General features: G+C 37.8%; 2 protein-coding genes and 1 long non-coding RNA gene across 4 annotated transcripts; 2 read left to right on the top strand and 1 right to left on the bottom strand.

Moving 5' to 3' along the window:
* The first annotated feature begins 98 nt into the window (after positions 1-98).
* pcmt (protein-L-isoaspartate (D-aspartate) O-methyltransferase) lies at positions 99-8,170 on the top strand. 2 transcript variants are annotated; one of them, XM_044106257.1, is made up of 8 exons: positions 99-279; positions 3,100-3,204; positions 3,290-3,321; positions 4,613-4,717; positions 4,881-5,001; positions 5,959-6,044; positions 6,610-6,836; positions 7,257-8,170. In XM_044106257.1, exons 1-7 carry the CDS (start codon positions 99-101, stop codon positions 6,787-6,789), a joined length of 810 nt encoding a protein of 269 aa, XP_043962192.1. In that variant the 3' UTR covers positions 6,790-6,836; positions 7,257-8,170. The 2 variants fall into 2 exon arrangements, with proteins under 2 accessions (XP_043962192.1, XP_043962191.1); XM_044106256.1 differs by having other exon boundaries at positions 6,610-6,779.
* Positions 8,171-8,613: 443 nt separating this feature from the next.
* Positions 8,614-18,531, bottom strand: lrp11 (low density lipoprotein receptor-related protein 11). Its single transcript, XM_044106254.1, has 9 exons — positions 17,731-18,531; positions 15,359-15,516; positions 13,265-13,406; positions 13,056-13,181; positions 11,863-12,060; positions 10,502-10,669; positions 10,367-10,423; positions 9,392-9,484; positions 8,614-9,311 (listed from the first exon to the last, which is right to left on the bottom strand). The coding sequence occupies exons 1-9, from the start codon at positions 18,317-18,319 to the stop codon at positions 9,157-9,159; spliced, it is 1,686 nt and encodes a 561-aa protein (XP_043962189.1). The 5' UTR covers positions 18,320-18,531; the 3' UTR covers positions 8,614-9,156.
* On the top strand, positions 10,617-11,851 carry LOC122825129. The gene is made up of 3 exons (XR_006369585.1): positions 10,617-10,692; positions 10,903-10,988; positions 11,513-11,851. It is a non-coding gene; the product is annotated as an uncharacterized LOC122825129 (long non-coding RNA).
* Positions 18,532-18,744: the final 213 nt, after the last annotated feature.

Here is an 18,744-nt window from a genome sequence, read left to right on the forward strand (position 1 = left end):
ACTGGTTTTGATGCACATTCAAATAAATCAATCGTTAACAGAAATGACGCCGTTTTCTGTTCGGACGTGTCTCTGAAAAGGCTCTAAAACTCATTTGGATGTCCGGTGACGTATCCGCCGCTCCGCCGTCTCCTTTGGAGGTTGTCAGCTTCATTGGCAAAACCGTTGGCGCAGGCGCGGCACTGACAGCTGCTGTCTACTTACTCCGCAAAGTCTGCTTGATAATGGCGTGGAAATCAGGAGGAGCCAGCCACGCAGAGCTTGTTAACAATCTCCGCAGTAAGTCTGAATGCATATGAAAGCGACAGTGCCGTCACCTTGTTACCGACTGGTCGCGGTAAATCGGTGCACTTCGGAGGCTTGGAGTTAGCACGAGGATCAGCGTAGCTAAGCTAACTGGTTGCTAAGCTGTTTGTTGACCTGCCGTTACCTCTCTCCCCACCCCTTTTCTGCAAACCACGTTCACGTGTGGACAGATTCGCGCCTATGTCTTTGCAGGACAAGAAAACGAACCAAAAATATTAAAATATTCCCTTCTTTTTGTGCAGTGTGATCTTACACAGCTAAAGTCTCGGGGAAACGTTAGCTTAGCCCGTTAGCCGTATGTGCGTCATTTGGGATTGTGCAGCCCTGCCCACCCTCAATGATGTCTGAATTTTAGACTTCACATCCATGTGAAAGACAGTGGCAGCTGTAAATATCACACGAGTTTCTAGTGCACGATTTAAGAAAGGGAAATGAAGTTTTCTTTCAAATTTGCGGCAGACAAAGGCACTATGCAAAGGCACCGAGTCACTCCTCACTACTTAGCTTAGCTTTTTTTTTTTTTGCTTGTTTTAATAAATATAGAATACTTTTTCTTGATCTTATCAATAATTTTCCGCCACAATTTTATGTCTTAACGGCCAGACTGTAGCATGGACATACATTTGACTCTATTTTCTTACTTTCACTATCAAAATTAAAACCATAAATTGCTTTTTTTTTTTAAAAAAAAAAAAATTTATACAGAATTTAAGTTGAAAGAGATATTGTCAATGTTATGTCTTTATTTTGGTTAAAATCTGACTGCGATTGACTTAAAATATTTCTGTTATTCAGCCAAACATGTTATATTTACCTTATACTTTATGTTTACTTTTAAAAACAAATTAAAAATGTTCTGTTTTTGATTAAAAAAACCAAAACAACAAGAACCAACTTGATACTTTTTAAATTAAATCCTGAAATTAAGATATAAATTATTTATAATTTCTGACGTTATGTTGCCCATGTTTCTGATCATTTTTTTGTATTTATTTTGTTTTGTACATCTCTTTGAAAACATTAATTAGCTGTTTAGAAATTTCTGCTTGCCCTCATGTAAATAAAAATAGGAAGAAAATTTCAGCTTTTGCTTTTTTTTTACACTATTGTCCATAATTATTGTGACAGAAGATACATTTCCAGGTTACCATTTAGCTTTTCTAAGCAAGCGAAAGTATGATGACCTTATTTCAGCCAGCTGTGTCACACCAAATGTGATATGCAACTCCATGCTGCATAAAACAAGAAAATGTCATTTTTTAGTTCTGTGTTAAGTGGCTTAAAAAAGTAAATGTAAAAGAACTGGACTGAAAATAAGCTTCATCTGAAAGAAAGAAATTGTTCAAGCTCCTGTGGCTTTTATTACTTTTCCAGCTATAATAAAACTGAGACTGATGCAGTTCCAAGTCCACTGTGATCAAGTCTGCAGTCATCAGTAATAAAGTCACTAGAAAACTTTTCTCTGACATGTTTTTCACACTCGTATAGTAAATGACATCAGGATATCTTCCAACCTTGGTTTGCAAGTCTACTTTCACTATTTAATATCTCACCAGGTCTATTTATATTCCACTCTCTCCAGGATATTGTTGCACTTCAAGCTGTTTGCCATTAGCTGCGGGTTTTGAAGGGATAGAAATGATAGAGATGTTGATGTTTTTCATTTGTAATTGGCTGTGTTTACAGTAAATTTGCATTTTATGTAGTTGTAAACAAAAAGGAGCGTCTCCAGCATCTGACGTTTATAAAAACCCAGTAATTGAATCAAGATGACTATTTATTTTGACTTTTCTTGGTAATTGTGCTCGTTTCTGTCATACAATGACCTATTTAGGCACAAATGGGGGAAATTTAACCCTGAATTAGCATTAGCATAATGTGCTTTAAAACAGGTCACACGTAGAGCGCATACTAATTTACTTTCTCTGTAAAGGTTGTTTTCAAACTGGAGTCGTTTTATTGAGCCGGTTTACCAGAGCGAATGTAATACACGGCGCCTAAACTGAACGTATAGCTGTAGATCAGTGTTGAATTCACGTTGTTTTGTCAAAAAAAAAAAAAAAAAAAAAAAAAACAGATTTAAATAAATAAAGAGAAATGGAGAAGGAGCCAAAAACAGCATGAAGCGTGGCTTTATTTGCAATTTAGGTTTGAGCAGTTTGTCGTAGGTTGTGCAGCTTGTGCAGATTGTTGGTGTTGTGTCCTGAAGCGGCGCGTAGCTGTGAGGGTGAGGAGAGCGAGTAACGAGAAACTGGCTGCAGTTCCTTTCCCTGCTGTTGGCACAAGATGCTGCAGGAACAAGTGATGAAGGATTATAACACCAAGGAAAAAAAACATATTTCTAGAGTCATTTGTAGAAATCTCTTCAGGGAGATTTGCTGCCCACGTGTTACTTATAGAAGATCTTTAACTATTCTGATAATTTGTGTCAGTTTTGTCTGTTGCAATAAGTAATAAATCAATTAATCACGTTAATCAATTTGCATGATTTATCATTTTTCTTTTTCTGCCAAAAACTGGATGACTATTATCTTCAGTCTGGTGCTTTGGTCTCTCCCTCTCTTTAAAATCTTTAAAATTACATTTACAAAGACTTCATAATTCATTTTGTTTATTCATTTTGGATATTGAAAATGTCTTCCAGCTCCCAACTTTCATTGGAGCTGGAAGACATTTGTGTTCTTGCATTTCTATTCTTCCATTTTTGTTATATTAGTTGAAAATGGTCTGAAAACAAAATTAATATTGTTTATCGTGATGCATTCAGGGACACAAACTCTCTCTCTTCCTCAGAAAATGGCATTATTAAATCTGACAAGGTGTATGAAGTCATGCTGTCCACAGACAGAGCACATTACTCCAGGTGTAATCCGTACATGGACTCGCCGCAGTCAATAGGTGCGTCCTCGCCCGCCAACATTTTGTCCACTCTTGTTTCTGAGGGATGAACTAACTGAACCTGTGCTTCTCTCTTAATCCGAAGGCTACCAAGCTACCATCAGCGCCCCACACATGGTAGGAGCTCTGGACGTTTCCACACACTCTGACCCACAACTTTGAACAGTTGGTTCTGTTTCTATTAGATCACATGAAACAGAAAATAGAAACAGAATAGAAACAGAAAAAGCTAGAGACTGTTCTTGTGTCAGTACATTGTGTTTATTTTGGAGGTGCGCCAATAAATCGGCCTTGATTTCCTTAATTCTGATTATTTTAGTAATGGAGTAGTCGATCATTCTGCTAATGGCTAATCAAGAAATCTTTAGATTTTTAATTTAGCCACTTAAGCTAATATTATACAATATTAAAAATGGAAATACACAATAATTTTTTAAAAGAAAATTAACATTTTATTGCCTAAAATTCAATAGAGTTGCATTTCTTTTGTGTACGCTTGATGATTTGTAGCAACGGATGCATCTGTAGCTAAAAATAAACATCATCTATTTTTTTTTATGATTAACCAATCAATAATTGGACAATCAGAGGTGCTTAATTGGAGATTTTATTTACATAACTGCAGGACTCCGTTTGTTGCCCAGATAAGGGGCACGTCATGCACGTTCTGTTTTGTTGGTTTTTTTTCAATCACCCACTTAATGTGATTATTTCCAAAGAGCGATCGTCGTTATCCAAACTGCATTTGGGAGCAGATTTTCCGAGTTCCAAAAGGAAAAAAAACGACCCTTTTCCTGTCGATCTTCATAATAAAAATGATTTCTGTATTGTATTTCTTTAATTTTATCAATGCAACGAAACATAAAACATTAACATTGTAACGGAAGGTAAAGTTAAAGCCTCGTTGTACAACAGTCACTTGGTGCGATGTTCCTTCCTGGACACAATGCAGGGAAAATAAACATTTAATCATGAATGCTCATTGTGAATACTAATTACTTAGTCGTATTGATAATAGGCTAAAATAGCTAATATAAACACTTAAAGCTTGTTTTGCCTTCATTAAAAGCCTTATATAAGGCTTCAATTTTTTATTTTAAGTTTTTGTTTTTTTTTGGTTCAATATGGTTCTTTCAACATTTTGGGTTGCCGACTCCGGCACTAGACCGTTTGAGTAGAAAAACTGGTATCGATTTGAAGGAGTCAAATTTCTAGACACTGAAAGATTTGCATCTCTAATGTCCCCCTTTTTCTGCTACATTTATCAGCTTGTCAGACAAAAGAAAACAACAGTATCGACCGGTCAGGCTTTTTAAATATTGCTGAAAACAAGAGTCAGTCCAGTGTTGGAGCTCACCACTCCCCTGTCTGTTTCCGTTTTGTTTTTCTGGACGCTGCGTCCTCCCAGCATGCCTATGCACTAGAGCTCCTACACGACCAGCTGCATGAGGGAGCCAAGGCTCTGGACGTCGGCTCCGGCAGTGGAATCCTGTCCGTTTGCTTTGCACGAATGGTGAGCCACACACAGGACGGGTAAACACAAGCAATTTCTCTCCGGTAGCGTCCTGATTTTTAGCATGCAGCTTTGTAACCCGACCAATCGCAGTAGAATGGTGTGAAATGGTTTTAGTGGTTTGTGATTCCTGTTTGGACTGAACCTGTTCTGTGCTCTCCAGGTAGGCCCTAAAGGTAAAGTTATAGGAATCGATCACATCAAAGAGCTGGTAGACGATTCAATAAACAACGTGAAGAAAGACGACCCCAACTTGATTACATCAGGCCGAGTCAAGCTAATAGGTGAGACCTGGTGGACGACAGATGCGTTCTGGATTCATTTCGTCATGTTGAAGCTCGAATCGTTTCTGCTGCTCTTGCTCTTCACCGATGCAGGATGGATTTGCTCAGCAGAGAGTCTGCAGCTCTGAATAATTCAGCAGTGAGCACTTTCACCGTCTCTGCAGGAGGGTGAAAGTGCAGCTGCAACCGGGTCCTTCGGGTTTCAAGTGCTTAAAGAAATCAAATTTCAGCAACATCAGCAAGTAGCATGGATAGAAATACAAAAATATGATGTATATTACAATACAATGAGTGAAAAAACAACAACATGAAAAATACATTTAATTGTTTGATAAACTTGCTTAATCTTTCTGATAGAATGATTTAGAAAATTTTGATTTTAAAATAAATTTTGATAAAACGGGATGAGAACTGGAGCGATGATAGTTGTAGCTGAGATAACAAACATATTTCTTTCTTTTCTCTGTTGAAGCTTACAATTATCTTAGTCATTGATTAATCGATTTATTGTGACGATCGGAAAAAACTGGCCCATTCTGCAGAATCCCTACGAACCACGCAAGCCTTTTTTACACTATTAGAAAAGATGCAGAAAATCACTTTTATTCCTCTTTTAAATAAGAAAATAAAAATGTAATGTAATATACCATTACTTTATTTATAGTAAGCTTAAAAAATACTTCTAACATCAATATTTGAAAAGTGCAGCCTTTTATGACATCAGTATTTTTATTTTAATAATTGATTTATCATGATTAATTTGATTAATCTTTTCAGCCCTAATTGTCTGTGTTGAAAGTTTCCACCATTATTTTTAAGAATAAGTCAAATTTTTTTGTCCAGTTTATGATTTATAACTGTAGGACGATTAAAGGTAAAACGTGTGGTGTTGTCAGTGACTGGCTGTCGGTGTTGTGTTGAGTCTGGTTGCCTGATTTCCTGCTGCGTTTCTTCCAGTGGGCGACGGGAGGATGGGTCACACAGAGGAGGCGCCGTATGACGCCATCCATGTTGGTGCAGCAGCTGCCACCGTCCCCCAAGCTGTGAGTCATTCTGACTCCTCCATCCTGCTGAACATCAGGCTCTCACTTTACTTTGAACAAATTAAAACAGTCTAAAAAAGAAACGAAAAGCAGCGTTGCTGTTTTAAAGTAGAGATTTTGTCCTGTTTATCTAATTTTGATGACATGCTCTTTTGTTTTATATATATTAAATCTAAAACTAAAATTCTTTCAGAAAATCTTAAAAATGTATGGAATCGTATCGCATGTTGAATATCGTGATATATATTGTATCGTGAGATTAATGTATCGCTACAGCTCTAGTTTTTAGACTCTTTATTTTTTAACTCACGTTTCTTTGACTTCTGGTTGGGAATGTTCATTTTTGGCACAATCTGCTATTTCTGAGATGTAGACACTAAATCATTTAGTTTCACTGTCAGTGACTCAGAACTGGGATTCAAATCTGATTGGCTGACTTAGTCGTCTATAGTCTCAAAACGGACGAACCAAACCAGATTTCCTTCCAGAATGTCTTGTTACTGGTTTTTCATTATTATTATTTTAAGAAAAACCACACTGACGCTCTTCTCACCTGCCTCTTCAGCTTTTGGACCAGTTGAAGCCCGGCGGGCGTCTGATTCTCCCGGTCGGCCCGGCTGGAGGCAACCAGATGCTGGAGCAATACGACAAGTTGGAGGACGGCAGCACCAAGATGAAGCCCTTGATGGGGGTGATTTATGTGCCTTTAACAGACAGAGACAAGCAGTGGTCCAGGTGGAAGTGACTTCCTTCTCCCCCTCCTCCCTCTCTCTCCTTCTCACAGTGGCAAAGGTGAAATGGTGTGGCTTGGAGCAGGCAATGGAGCACAAGAGGCTGCATTTTGCTGCTTGTTGACATTTTTTGCTTCTTCCATACCATACCAACTAGCTGCACGTTTCCCCTTTTTTGTTTAACACTTTCTTCACCCACTAATCTGGTTTTATCTTATTTTTTTTTTTCCTGTTTGGAACCAAAATGTTATGTAACAGGAGCGATGTTGGAGGTGCTTAAAGCATGATTAGTTAGTTGGTTTGGTTGCCTACTACCCAATAAAAGCTGGTTTAATCATCTTTTCTGTGGGATGTGGCCTCAGACCGGCTGCTGTTTGACACTTGATCTGATCCTTCTGCATGCGGTTCTTCACGGTTTGCATGACAGGTTGGTGTTTCCTCTCATGTTCCTGCTCTAACCTTCACGGTCTGTCTTCCACAGGGATGAACTCTGAATAAGAAGACGAGCCATAATCCACCTTTAAGTTTGAAACCTGGGGGAAACTCGGATGGCATCAGCAAGCCTTGATATTTTGTTTCAAGCATTATAAAACATGCTTTATTTTTTTATTTTTTGTTTGAGACAAAAGAGGGACTGGAGAAATAACACAGACAGCCCTTAAAGGGCTGCAAGGAAAAGACTGCTTGAAGCTCCATGCAGAAATATTCAAGATGGGCTTTTTGTTTCTTTTTTTCTTCCCAGGCCTCCGTCTTTTCGTTAATTTAATTTTAACTGCTGGGGTTTTTTTTGTGTTTTTTATTTTAATTTTATTGCAGTCAGGTGTTTTTGCATTACATTTCAGCAGGGTCAAAGCTGAATGTACGAGGAAAGCAGAACAAAAACACCGGAGACTTTTAGATAATTCACCTAGCTACAGCGTGTGTGTGCGTGTGTGTGGATCATCTAACTGTAGATTTTTCGGCTAAAATATAAGCTTGTTTTCCCCTCAAACCCCCTTCCAGCAGTATTAGAAAACACGAACAACACCGTGACTGATGTGCAGAACCGTTAGGTCACGTATGAAACACTCAACTCTCTGGATAAACTTCAGAAACAGCACCTAACTCACCAAAACGCATGCAGGTACAGGGCTGCGCTTCCCACCGGGTGACGTGTCGTTTGCTGCCGCTGGTCTCCATTTCTGACGTGTCCGGTCACTAACTGGGAGAGTCACTGCTTTGCCAAAATAAACTTCAACAATATAAAGCAAATGTCTGTTTTCTTGGAGAAAAAAAAGAATAATACACAAAAAAAGCACATTTTATTTAGAGGGGTTGAAGTGGTTGATTATATTTGGCTTTCACAATATCTGGAATGGGATATAAAAATAAAGAGATGTTTATGTTTTTCTTGCAGTTCTTTGTTTCGTGTTTTTCCTCAGTTAATGCAGATAGGAACAAACTGCAGGTTTTACAGAGTTAATTTTGTAACATTTCATTGTTCCAACTTGCACAATTTTACAAAAATAACACAAAATCTCCCTAAACCAGCCTTAATGACTTTTGCTAAAAATTTAAAGGTGGTAGTTAGCATTTTTAAATACAGATATCTCAATAATAAATGTACATTTTCAACCATTTTTTATTTTTCCTGCAGCGTTACACTAAAAGAAGTTGTTTTCCTTAGTATACTGGAATAAATCTGCTTTTAAAAAAAGATTTGTCCTCAGGTTTATCTTTATTTTAAATCCTAAAAATTCTAAATCTTAAAAAAAATTACTCATTTGTACAGTAGATATTTCTCTAAAAAGTTTTTTCAAAAAGTCGTTAGACAAATGTTTGTAGGACCTCGCAAAAAATGTGCAGAACCTTAAATAACTTGGTTTTCAGAAATCTCAAAGTTTACTTATTATCAATCGTAAAGAAAAGACAAATTAACTAATACAAATAACCACAATAGTGTAAATTTCCTTTCCTTGGGGTACTTTTATTTATTTAAAACAATAAATCAAATCAAATATGTTCATAATGATTTATCACAACAACAAAAAAAAAAACATGCTGTAACGACAAGAAGATTCGCAGGACATGATATATGGCTTAACCGATTCGGACTCAAACAGGGTTTACGGATGGTAACCATGGTTACCAGGCACTCAAACGCTCGTCTTTCATTCAAGCTAGCTGTGCTAACATGGCACATTAAGAAACGGCGTTTTGTGCCAGATTTGCAGGAGGAAAAGCTGAACGATGTGATATGTAATTTAGCGAGTTGTTCGGTTTGATCACGGGGACTTTAAACAGAAAACAATACATCTTTATTGATTTATAATTAGATTTTTTAAGGGCAGCAGAGCGTATGGTTGTTTAAATCTGAGACGAAGCGCTAACAGCTTCCTGGGCTACAGATACATGCCGTTGATGAGGTAGTCAGACTCCTCGGTGGTGAGCGGTCGCGCTTTCTTCAGCTTGTGACGAACGAGTCTGAGACGACAGCCGATCATGAGCAGCAGCAGGGCAGTGATGAGGATGCCGAGCGCCAGAGGAAGAATTGCACCTGAAGGAAAGAAAACTAGAACTTCACCTGTAGAGCAGAGAAATTCTACTTCAAATATGAGCAGAGATAACCAGACTCACCTGACTCCGGGCCTGGGTGTCCTCCTTTAACCGGAAATGGTTTGGAGATTATGTCGCTACTCTCTGCTTGGGGTTTGGAAACTTTAGGCGCAGCTTAAACAATTAATACAGACAAGACTTTAGCCAGTAAACTAGAGTTGAATCGATTAATCATGATTAATCAAATAACGAATTAATCATCAATTAATATATTAATCATTAAGTAGAGTATAAAGGCAACTTTCTGGAAAACAAAAAAAATTCAGAGCAGTAATGAAACTGTATTCTGTCTGAAAGTCTGCATAATCTCTGCATATTAACAGATTAGTTGGATTAATTGCAATCAATCAATTATTGAAGTAATCTGCAACTACTTTCGTTATCTAATTGTTAACTGGAGTAAACAGACACAAATGTCCACATAGTTATTTGAGGTGCAACAATCAGGCTTTTCTCAGTTTTTCTGTGACAATTTAAGTTTTTTTTTGTGCAGGATTCTAACAAAATATGCTGTAAATTCCTGGATAAAAGTAAAATCTTAAAATCCATCAGAAAAAATAACTAATTACAAGATCACTGTAAGGCTGAAATAATTAATTGGATTAATTGCGATTAATCGATTATTGAAATAATTGTTAGAGCATACAGACTAAAATAAACACCATTTACTTAAAAAACAACACATTCAGAGCAGTAATTAAGCTAAATTGTATAAATATATTTACATTTACATTCAAGATAAAATCATATTTCTTGTAAATACGTCTTAGCTTCACCTGGTATAAATTTACTAAAGAAATTTATTTTAGGTAATCAAATATTTATATTTTTATTTAGAAAAGAACTGAACTATTTGTTTAGTTGCATCTTTTATTGTACCTCTGATATTGTATTTAAAAAGGCTTTAATGTTTAAATGAAAAATCTGCAGCAATTTTTATCTGATTGATCAATGAATTGTGAGAGTAAATAATCACTAGTGAACTTATATTTTTACCTTTCTCAGTCGGCTGTGTGACGGCGGCAGCTGCACTGGTTGGGCTGAAGGCCGAGCCTAAAAGACAACATTAGTGTGAAAATGATTCTTGTGATTAAAATAAATGAGTAAAAATCAAATGATGCATCTTCTTACTTTTCTGTAAACATTCGCTGACACAGTCTGACTCCTGAAGGAAGTTGTTGTGGTTACCCTGGCAACCACCGTACAGGAAGTGTTTGCATTCTCGGGCCTGTTGGTCGTAGTACCACCGAGGGAAGGTGCCTTTACAGGGGCCAACGACCGGATCTGCAGCGCACGGATCTGCAGAAACAGACGCACACGACGTACGTTTCAAATATTGTTCTACATCACCTTGCAAAATACTGCAAAAGTATTCATTTCCTTGAAACTTTTTCACATTTTGTCATGTTAAAACCACAAATTCACACAATTTTACTGGGATTTTATGTGATAGAACAGCACCGAGTAATGCAAAATTATTACAAAGAAGGATAAGTATAAACTGTGTCCTTTTTTTATGTATTTCCTTTTAGTTCATGTATTCAGTCCCTGAATCTAGACTTTGAAGAACCAGCTTTCACTGAAATCCCAGCTGGCCTTTGGAATAAACCCCGACCAGGTTTGTGCATCGAGAAAATGCCATTTTGCTAATTTTTCTTTTCTAATTGACTTCCTTTCAATAGTAATCTTTATTTATTTATTTAAAACAAGTATTCTTGGTCTAGTTTCTGGTGCAAATATATTAGTACACTTGAAATATAAAAAAACCTAACTTACAAGTAACTTTTAAGCAAGAAATATTAACATCTTTTCAGTAAATAATTCCTTAATATTGATGAAAAAGTTCTAGGTATAATTTAAATAATCTGTCAGTGGAACGACACATTTTATTTTGGCAGATTATTTCACTAATAAGTGGTACTTTTTCATCAATATTAAGAAATTATTACTGAAAAGATGTTCCTTTCTCTTGCTTAACAGTTACCTGGAAGTTAGTTTTGTCTTATTTAAAGTGTACCGAGGTATTTTCATTAGAAACTAGACCATAAATACTTGGTGAGATTTTAGTTTTTGCAGTGAACAAAGTGATTATGACACGTTTAATCATCATCAGACCAAAATATGTGTTCTCCTCTTCTTTAGAGAACACACTTCAGGCGTATAATACGCAGAGTGTGTTAAAACAGCAGTGGTGCAGGCGGCCTTTTGGCCGGTCTTGGTCTAATTCAGGGATCAGATGGCATCAGAGACAGGGGAGCTTTGTTCTGGCACTAAGAAGGGATGCAGGCTAAGAGCTGCTTTCCCAGGGAATGCTGAGTGGTTTGTTGGCTCTGCAGCCGCCTGTAGGCTCCATCTGCTCTCATGTCCACACACACGCTGCTCTACAAAAAAATAAAGCACTAAAGGGTCCATGCTACTGTGTAGCAAACAAATAACCAGAGTAAACTCATCACACGGATGTCCTTTAACTCGATTATAAACCTTCCTCCTACCTTGGTTAGCAGACGCGCCCTGCTGCTCACTGATGCTCAGAGCGGGAACAGCGCTGCTCCCGTCTACTGCTGATACGACTGTTTTCCTGGATGCCTCTGGAAGCATGGCGGCACTGTCAGCCTGCTCGGTCCGGGCTGCGGGCCTCTGAGGGCTGGGCGGATTCACCGGGTGGGTCACCGACTTCCGGCCACCATCAACTAAAAACAAACCCCACAGGGATCAGGTTCTGGGTGTTAGATAAAGCTTTTTAATCATTTTTATTCAAAGCAGGGATGGAAGTTATTGATTCATGAGTTGATATGAAGTTAGGATAAGATTGATCTAACGATTAATTGGCCATTTTCTTAAAAACCTGAGCTTTCTCTTCAGTTAAGAGAGTTTAAGGAATTTACGGAGCTTTTCGAGTAATTATATTTTAAAACAAAATCGCATAAAGTGCATTTTACATCCCACACTGCGACGGCGTACTGGGCCAATGTAGATAAAAATAGGGGTAAATTTCCACCAAAAAAACCCAGAAAGTTGTAGGTTAATTTAATTAATTTTCGAGAAAAAAACGTGGAAATTTCTGAGCTTGGAAAGACATACATTTGCTGGAAAAAGCGCTGAAATTTGAGATTAAAAACATGGAAATTTTAAAAGTTGAAAAATTTTTAGCTTTTGAATTTTGAAAAGACTAAAAGTTTGAAAAGTTGAACATTTCTGACAATTTGAGATTAACCACAAAATTTCAATTTTGACTTTCGAATGGAAATTTCAGAGCTTTTTTCTAGAAAATTTTAGTCAAATCTGAAAATTTTCTAGCAAATTTTTGACTTTTGGAGCTCAGAAATTTCTTTGTTTTTTTCTAAATTGGCCCGAATGACTCACTCAGTCGCAGCTCGGCTTAATGAGCATCATTAAGGTAAAGGTTGAGTTTGTGGAGCGTTTATATTTCAAAACAGAACCACATTCCAATCCGGATGGTTTCTCTTTCCTGTTCTAATATTGCTCCACCATCTTTAATCCTAAATTAGCTTCAGTGTGGCCCTCTGCTGGATGGAGGCTAAATTACAACACTAAAAGAAGGTCTAAGCAGATGTTATAAGTTAATTGATTGAAACTAATTTTAATCTTATAAAACATTAACTGACAATTAATTATAAATCGATTAATTGTTGGCATCTCTAATGTAAAGGGTGGAAATCTGTACAATTTGTGCAGAAGTCTTCGTCAGAGCGGTCGGGACAGTGTTGCCTCCCATCACAGGCGTAGGAGATGTCGATGCAGCAGCCATCGTCACACTTGAACTGGTAGTTGGAGCAGTCACCAGTGCAAACTGTGAACACAAACATGATTAAGTCCTCCACCTCCCCAGCAGTCAGAACCAAAAGTGGAGAAATGTCTGGTGAGCATTTTAACCTTCCGCCTGGTGTTTGGGTGCCAGCACGGTGACAGAGACGTTGTCGGAGCTCTTCTGCCCCGCCGAGTCGGTAACGGTCATCTGGAACGAGTAGACGCCCTCTTGGAGACCGCTGACCTTCAGCAGCCCTGGGTGGGTCGCCTTCAGTGTGCACAGCCAAAATAAAGCACGCAAAGTTTCAGACTACGGGTTTTATTGATTAATTCAACTTTTGGGTTTTGAATATTAATTTTGCTGAAAATGGGGATTTTTTTTTTCTCCAGTTGTTGGGTTTAGTTTCGAGTGATGTCATCACGCTGAGGGGGCCATTTTGTTTGACAAGTGTGTTTTAACGCTTCCATTTATTTAAGTGAACTCTACGATGGAATATCAGGGCCAGGGAAAGATAATTTTTTCTTAATTCCCAGGATAAAGTTGGAATTTTATGAGAACTCAGACACAAAATATAACAAAAAAATGAATGAGGAATCTTGAGCATCTTGTGACGTTATTCATTACACAACTTAAGTTTTACAAATGACAGTTGATCTTTTGACACATTTGCATCAAATTATTATCAGTTGCAGGAAACGAGTTGCTCAAGTCAAATCCTGATAATTCAAACCTTTTTCTCATTAAAACATTTTTTTTTCTTTTTAAAACAATTATTTTCTGGTTTAAATTGTTTCATTTTTATGCTAATACAATGATTAAATTCTCATAATTCAACAACAATCTCGTAGCCTGACCCTAATATTCGTATAACTCACAAAAGGGATGCCTAAATAAAAGCCTCTTTATGAAAACATTTTCTGTCATTTATCTTTGTTTAGAAAAGAAAGTGAGCAAAAAGAAAAATTAATTACAATTAGCAATCAGCTCTGGTATGAAAATGTCAGACTTTATTTTGAAACCATTTCGCCCAGTTCTAGTTCAGACATCAAATTCTTATTTTAAAAATTTTAATAACTGGGTTAACCAAAGAAAAAAAATATAAAGAAAAATAGAAATTTGCTGCAATGTTTTCTCATGTCTTTTCTGTTAAAGGTAAAGAAATAAAAGGACAACAGAAAATGATCTGTAAGGTTCTGGTCAGTGAAAGCGGCTCATGTTTCTGTTTTTCTCTGGGTGACGTGAATGCAGAACCAAATCTAATCTCTGTTGATACAGCATGGAAATATGGAGCTGTGCATTCAAGTGAACCGGTTTACTGTAAACCGAGCATCCATGCTTTTTATTCCCTCGTGTCTGTCACAACAACAACCTGATCATTAACAGCCGAAGAGCAAATATTTGCATCATCTGACTGTTTGAGCACAGATCAAGAGAAGGAGCTCCGTGGTTCACCTGGTTCATCAAGATTAAAACTGGATTTTTGTGGAAGTACAAATTTTTTTAAAGATATATCTTCACAGAGAACTCTTTTTGCAGTTATTATAATGAACACCATAAAAACACTGAACTTTACCAAGTATTTCTTGTCTAGTTTCTAGTGCAAATACCTTAGTACGTTTGAAATGAGACAAAACTAACTTGAAAGTAACTTTTCAGCAAGATAGAGGAGCTGGTTTTATATTAGAAAGTCATTAATATTGATGAAAACGTACGTGAAATAATTATTTAAATTATGTGTGAAGAAGGTCTTGCTAAACGTGAAATTATCTGCGAACAAAACTTGAACTTTTTCATAAATATGAGCAAATTATTAACTTAAAACAAGCTTCTGGGATGTGCTGTGGTGGCGCAGGGGTTAAGCACAACCCACATAAGGAGGCCTTAGTCCTCGACGCGGCCGTCGCAGGTTCGATTCCCGGCCTGGCGACCTTTGCCGCATGTCTTCCCCCTTCTCTCATTACCCACTTTCCTGTCAATCAACTATCAAATAAAGGCCACTAGAGCCAAAAAAAAAAAAAAAAAAACAAGCTTCTATATCTTACTGAAAAAAAAACAACAACTTTTCAGTAAGCTTTAAGATATTTGTACCAGAAGCTCAACCAGAAATATTTGGTCAGATTTTGTGTTTTTTGCAGTGTTTAACCTTTGCATCCTTCCTTCCTGGACGTTTTTGTGTCCGTTTTGCTGAATTTAGTGACAGATAAAATGTGAAAACAGACCTTCATGTTGACGGCTGTATCTCCTTCAACAAGCGTCCACTCGTAACGGGTGATTCTGTGGTCGTCCACGCTGTCCCTGCCGTCCAGGACGGCCCAGTCGGTGGGCAGCTGGATCACCACGTCCTGGCCCGCATCGCTGCGAGGAGGCTCGTCCGTTTCTGTGAATGTGACCTGAGGTCAGTCCTGTGATGTTTACGTGTCTGATTTAGGTTATTAAGTTTGACTAAACAGTGATTTTGGTTCCTTTTCATAAAGCGTATTAATAAAACTCCTGCTTTCGTACACCTTTTGCTGCAGAACTTAATGAAACCATACTACGATATTAAGCTTTGAAGCTAAAATTATGGAGTAGAATATTAGAAGTTTAGACTTTTAATCATGGGTGCACCAATTGCAGTTTCTGGTTCTTTAAAAGCCTGACCTGATTCCAATTTCATAAATATGAGCAAATTGAACTTTTGCTCATATTTATGAAATTGTCTGAAAAAATTCAGACAATTTTTTTTTGTCTGAAATGCCATTAAAAGTCACAAAAAAGTCACTGAATTGGAAACAGTGGAGCGACTATTGTTAATTGCAACCATGCAGACATGACCGGTGGGCCGGCCTGTCAGTCAAACGTCTCTCATGGGAGAGCAGAAGAGGATAGCGGCGGATTTTTAGACCTTTGCTGAGGTCGATAAGATTGGTGCATAAGATAAGCTTCACATTTCAGTATTGGCCGATCACCAATCACTCAGAATTAAGAAAATTGGTGCCGATAAATTGGTGCAGCCCCACTTTTAATCAAACAAAGAAAAACCACAAGTAAATAGTTTTTAAAGAGAAAATTACATTACAACTATATTAACAAAAAATAGTGAGCATGCCTGTTTTAGGAAGTTGAAAACTAAATATATTCACTTTAGTGACATAAAGCATAAGCTACTCAAAAGCTGAAATAAGAAAATTTAACCACTTGTTTTACATTTATTGACTTTCAGCTAAATCTACACAACATCTGGTTCTGCTCTCAGCATCCTGATCTCATACAACAAGAGGACAATCATTAATCCAACCGTGGCGCCTTATCAGTGATAATGTTTAGACTTTGCTATTTTATTAATAGTAAATTTAAACCAAATTTACAGTGAATAGGTCAACATTCTGCTGCCATGCTTTGCATTGACAAAATAAAACATTTGATATGCAAACATTTGGTAATGCTTCCTCGGTTGCTAAAAAATACTATCAGTGTCTAGTCTAAAAACCCAATTTCCCTTTGAGAAAATAAAAAACGAAATCCAGTAAACAGACAGTATTGATTGCAGAAAATGGTTAATAAAATGTTTCTATTTTCTAGTAACTAACATGAAGCAGAGAACATACAAAAAACAACTTTGGTATAATTTTTATAAAAATGTAATATTTTTTCACTTCCTAATTGCATCTTTATAGCTTAATTTTAAGTTGACCAGAAACTTTACCGCTAATTTAATCAGTTAAATAAAATAGAAACTACAACGCTTTTCAAATATATTCACGCCATAGTAAAGCCTCAATTTTACCATAGTTGAAGACAAAATAGAAAGTAAGCTTAAAAAAACCCCAAGCTTTTTCCAAATAAAAATGACTTTTTTTCCCCATAATTTGTTTGGATGATGCACAACATTTTTTGCTTTTGTTATGATGCAAAACTTTAGGATAAGCTGCAGAAAACAAAACCAAAACTGAACTATGACCTCAGGTGTAGAGAAGGAGGGAGCTGGAAATATTTATTCCAACAATCAGAATGGGAAAACATCACTTTCCAGACTCCAACATCTTTAAACCTTTACCAGACAGAAATGAAAAGCGAGCGGCAAAAGCAAATGAGGTGGATTAGTAATACTAAGAGGTGGGCAGAATACCCAATAATTTTAGTAAGAGTAGCACTACTTCCATACAGTTTTACTCAACTAAAAAGTAGCCATCCAAGAAAATACTCAACAGTAAAAAAAATATTTGGTAAAATGTTTACTGAAGTATTGAGTAACTGATGAAATTATTTCAAAAATCAAAGTATAATATATATACTTTGATATACATATAAATAACAAAATCAGGGCGAAGATTCCCCCCCAAATCAGATTCTTTCAATATAAAACTTATAAAACTAACAAAAACTGCAGGTGTGTGTATATGTAGATTGTTCTTTTGTTAAAACATGTTTGTTTTTCATTCAGTGGAGAACCCAGAAGTTTTACTCAAGAGTAAAAACAAAGTAGTAAAATTATTCCTAAAGTACATAAAAAAAAAGTTGAACTACCTGTAAACTAACCTTTAACAACAATGTTTTGTTATTAGCATTATAATCCCAAAGAATGATGGGGTTTTATAAAGAAAGCTCCCACCTGGGGTGTCATCCTCCGCAGCTGGCCGGGGTCTCCCGGTGGTTCCGCCGGTGGTTCCAGGCAGGTGGCCCAGCGAGCCATTCGGAGTCCGGCTGTAGGTGGTGAAGCCTTCCTGCGGAGCGAAGGAGCAGATGTTTTTATTCCTGTAGGTGCAGTTAAATAGGTAACAGCTGAGGCTGTCCGCGGGTCGCCGCATGTCCTCCTGGACCACCGCCACCGTGCAGTGAGGCTGCGAGCAGCAGGCGTGTAAGCAGTCCCTCCAGGTGTACACCCTGTCGGGGGCCAACAGGAAGGTGGCTCCCTGCTCGATGGAGGCCTTTGTCCGGATGATGCGTTGCTCCGCGGCGCTGAAGTCGCCTACGCAGGAGTCGCTCACGTCGGCCGCTCTGTATGCCTGGTCCTGCTGGAGCTGCTTCCGGAATTCCTCCAGCAGCTCCTCCACCCCCGAGATTTTAGATTTCAGATCTGATATCTGAGAGGAGCGGGCTTGGACACGGCCGGTGAAGAGCAGCAGGAAAACGCAGGGGAGCAGCAGCCGGGGATGCTGAAGCAGAGCCATATTGTTGTTGTTGTTCACTCGGTAAAACATCGTCTCTCTCTGCCTCCGGCTGGCCTCCCGCTCATGAGGGGCTCTATCAGCTCCAGCGACCTTCCGACATGAAAAATGAACCAGACGGGCCGATATAAAACACGACTTTATTGGAAAAAACGCCTCTGAATCACCGGCGGCGGAGGTAACGGCTGTCTCCCGACGATGCTAAAAGTCATCTGCCGTTGTCATGGTGAGGGAGGGTCGGTCGCGAGAGCAGAACGCTGACGTCACACTGATAATTGATAAACAAATATGGCGACGAGCAATTTACCTGTTGAAACTCATTGTAGCGTATAGTGAAGCAAAAGTGACGCGATCTAAATAAATAAATAAATAGTTAAATAAATATTTTAGTCTTCGATATCTTATGTAAAACTGGATCAAACTAATTTAAGCTAAAATATGTCCTCATGGAAATTTAT

The sequence above is a fragment of the Gambusia affinis genome, linkage group LG22 (genome assembly GCF_019740435.1).
Source record: "Gambusia affinis linkage group LG22, SWU_Gaff_1.0, whole genome shotgun sequence".
NCBI lineage: Eukaryota > Metazoa > Chordata > Actinopteri > Cyprinodontiformes > Poeciliidae > Gambusia > Gambusia affinis.

What these genes read in the sequence shown, in the direction of transcription:
- pcmt (XM_044106256.1), top strand. Translation starts at nt 99, where the DNA reads ATGTCCGGTGACGTATCCGCCGCTCCGCCGTCTCCTTTGGAGGTTGTC. An exon ending in GGACTCGCCGCAGTCAATAG is followed by an intron (nt 3,205 to 3,289) that starts GTGCGTCCTCGC and finishes CTTAATCCGAAG; the next exon opens with GCTACCAAGCTACCATCAGC. An exon ending in CCGTTTGCTTTGCACGAATG is followed by an intron (nt 4,718 to 4,880) that starts GTGAGCCACACA and finishes TGTGCTCTCCAG; the next exon opens with GTAGGCCCTAAAGGTAAAGT.
- lrp11 (XM_044106254.1), bottom strand. Translation starts at nt 18,319, where the DNA reads ATGTTTTACCGAGTGAACAACAACAACAATATGGCTCTGCTTCAGCAT. An exon ending in ACCCAAACACCAGGCGGAAG is followed by an intron (nt 13,182 to 13,264) that starts GTTAAAATGCTC and finishes TTGTGTTCACAG; the next exon opens with TTTGCACTGGTGACTGCTCC. An exon ending in CAGCGAATGTTTACAGAAAA is followed by an intron (nt 10,424 to 10,501) that starts GTAAGAAGATGC and finishes GTTGTCTTTTAG; the next exon opens with GCTCGGCCTTCAGCCCAACC.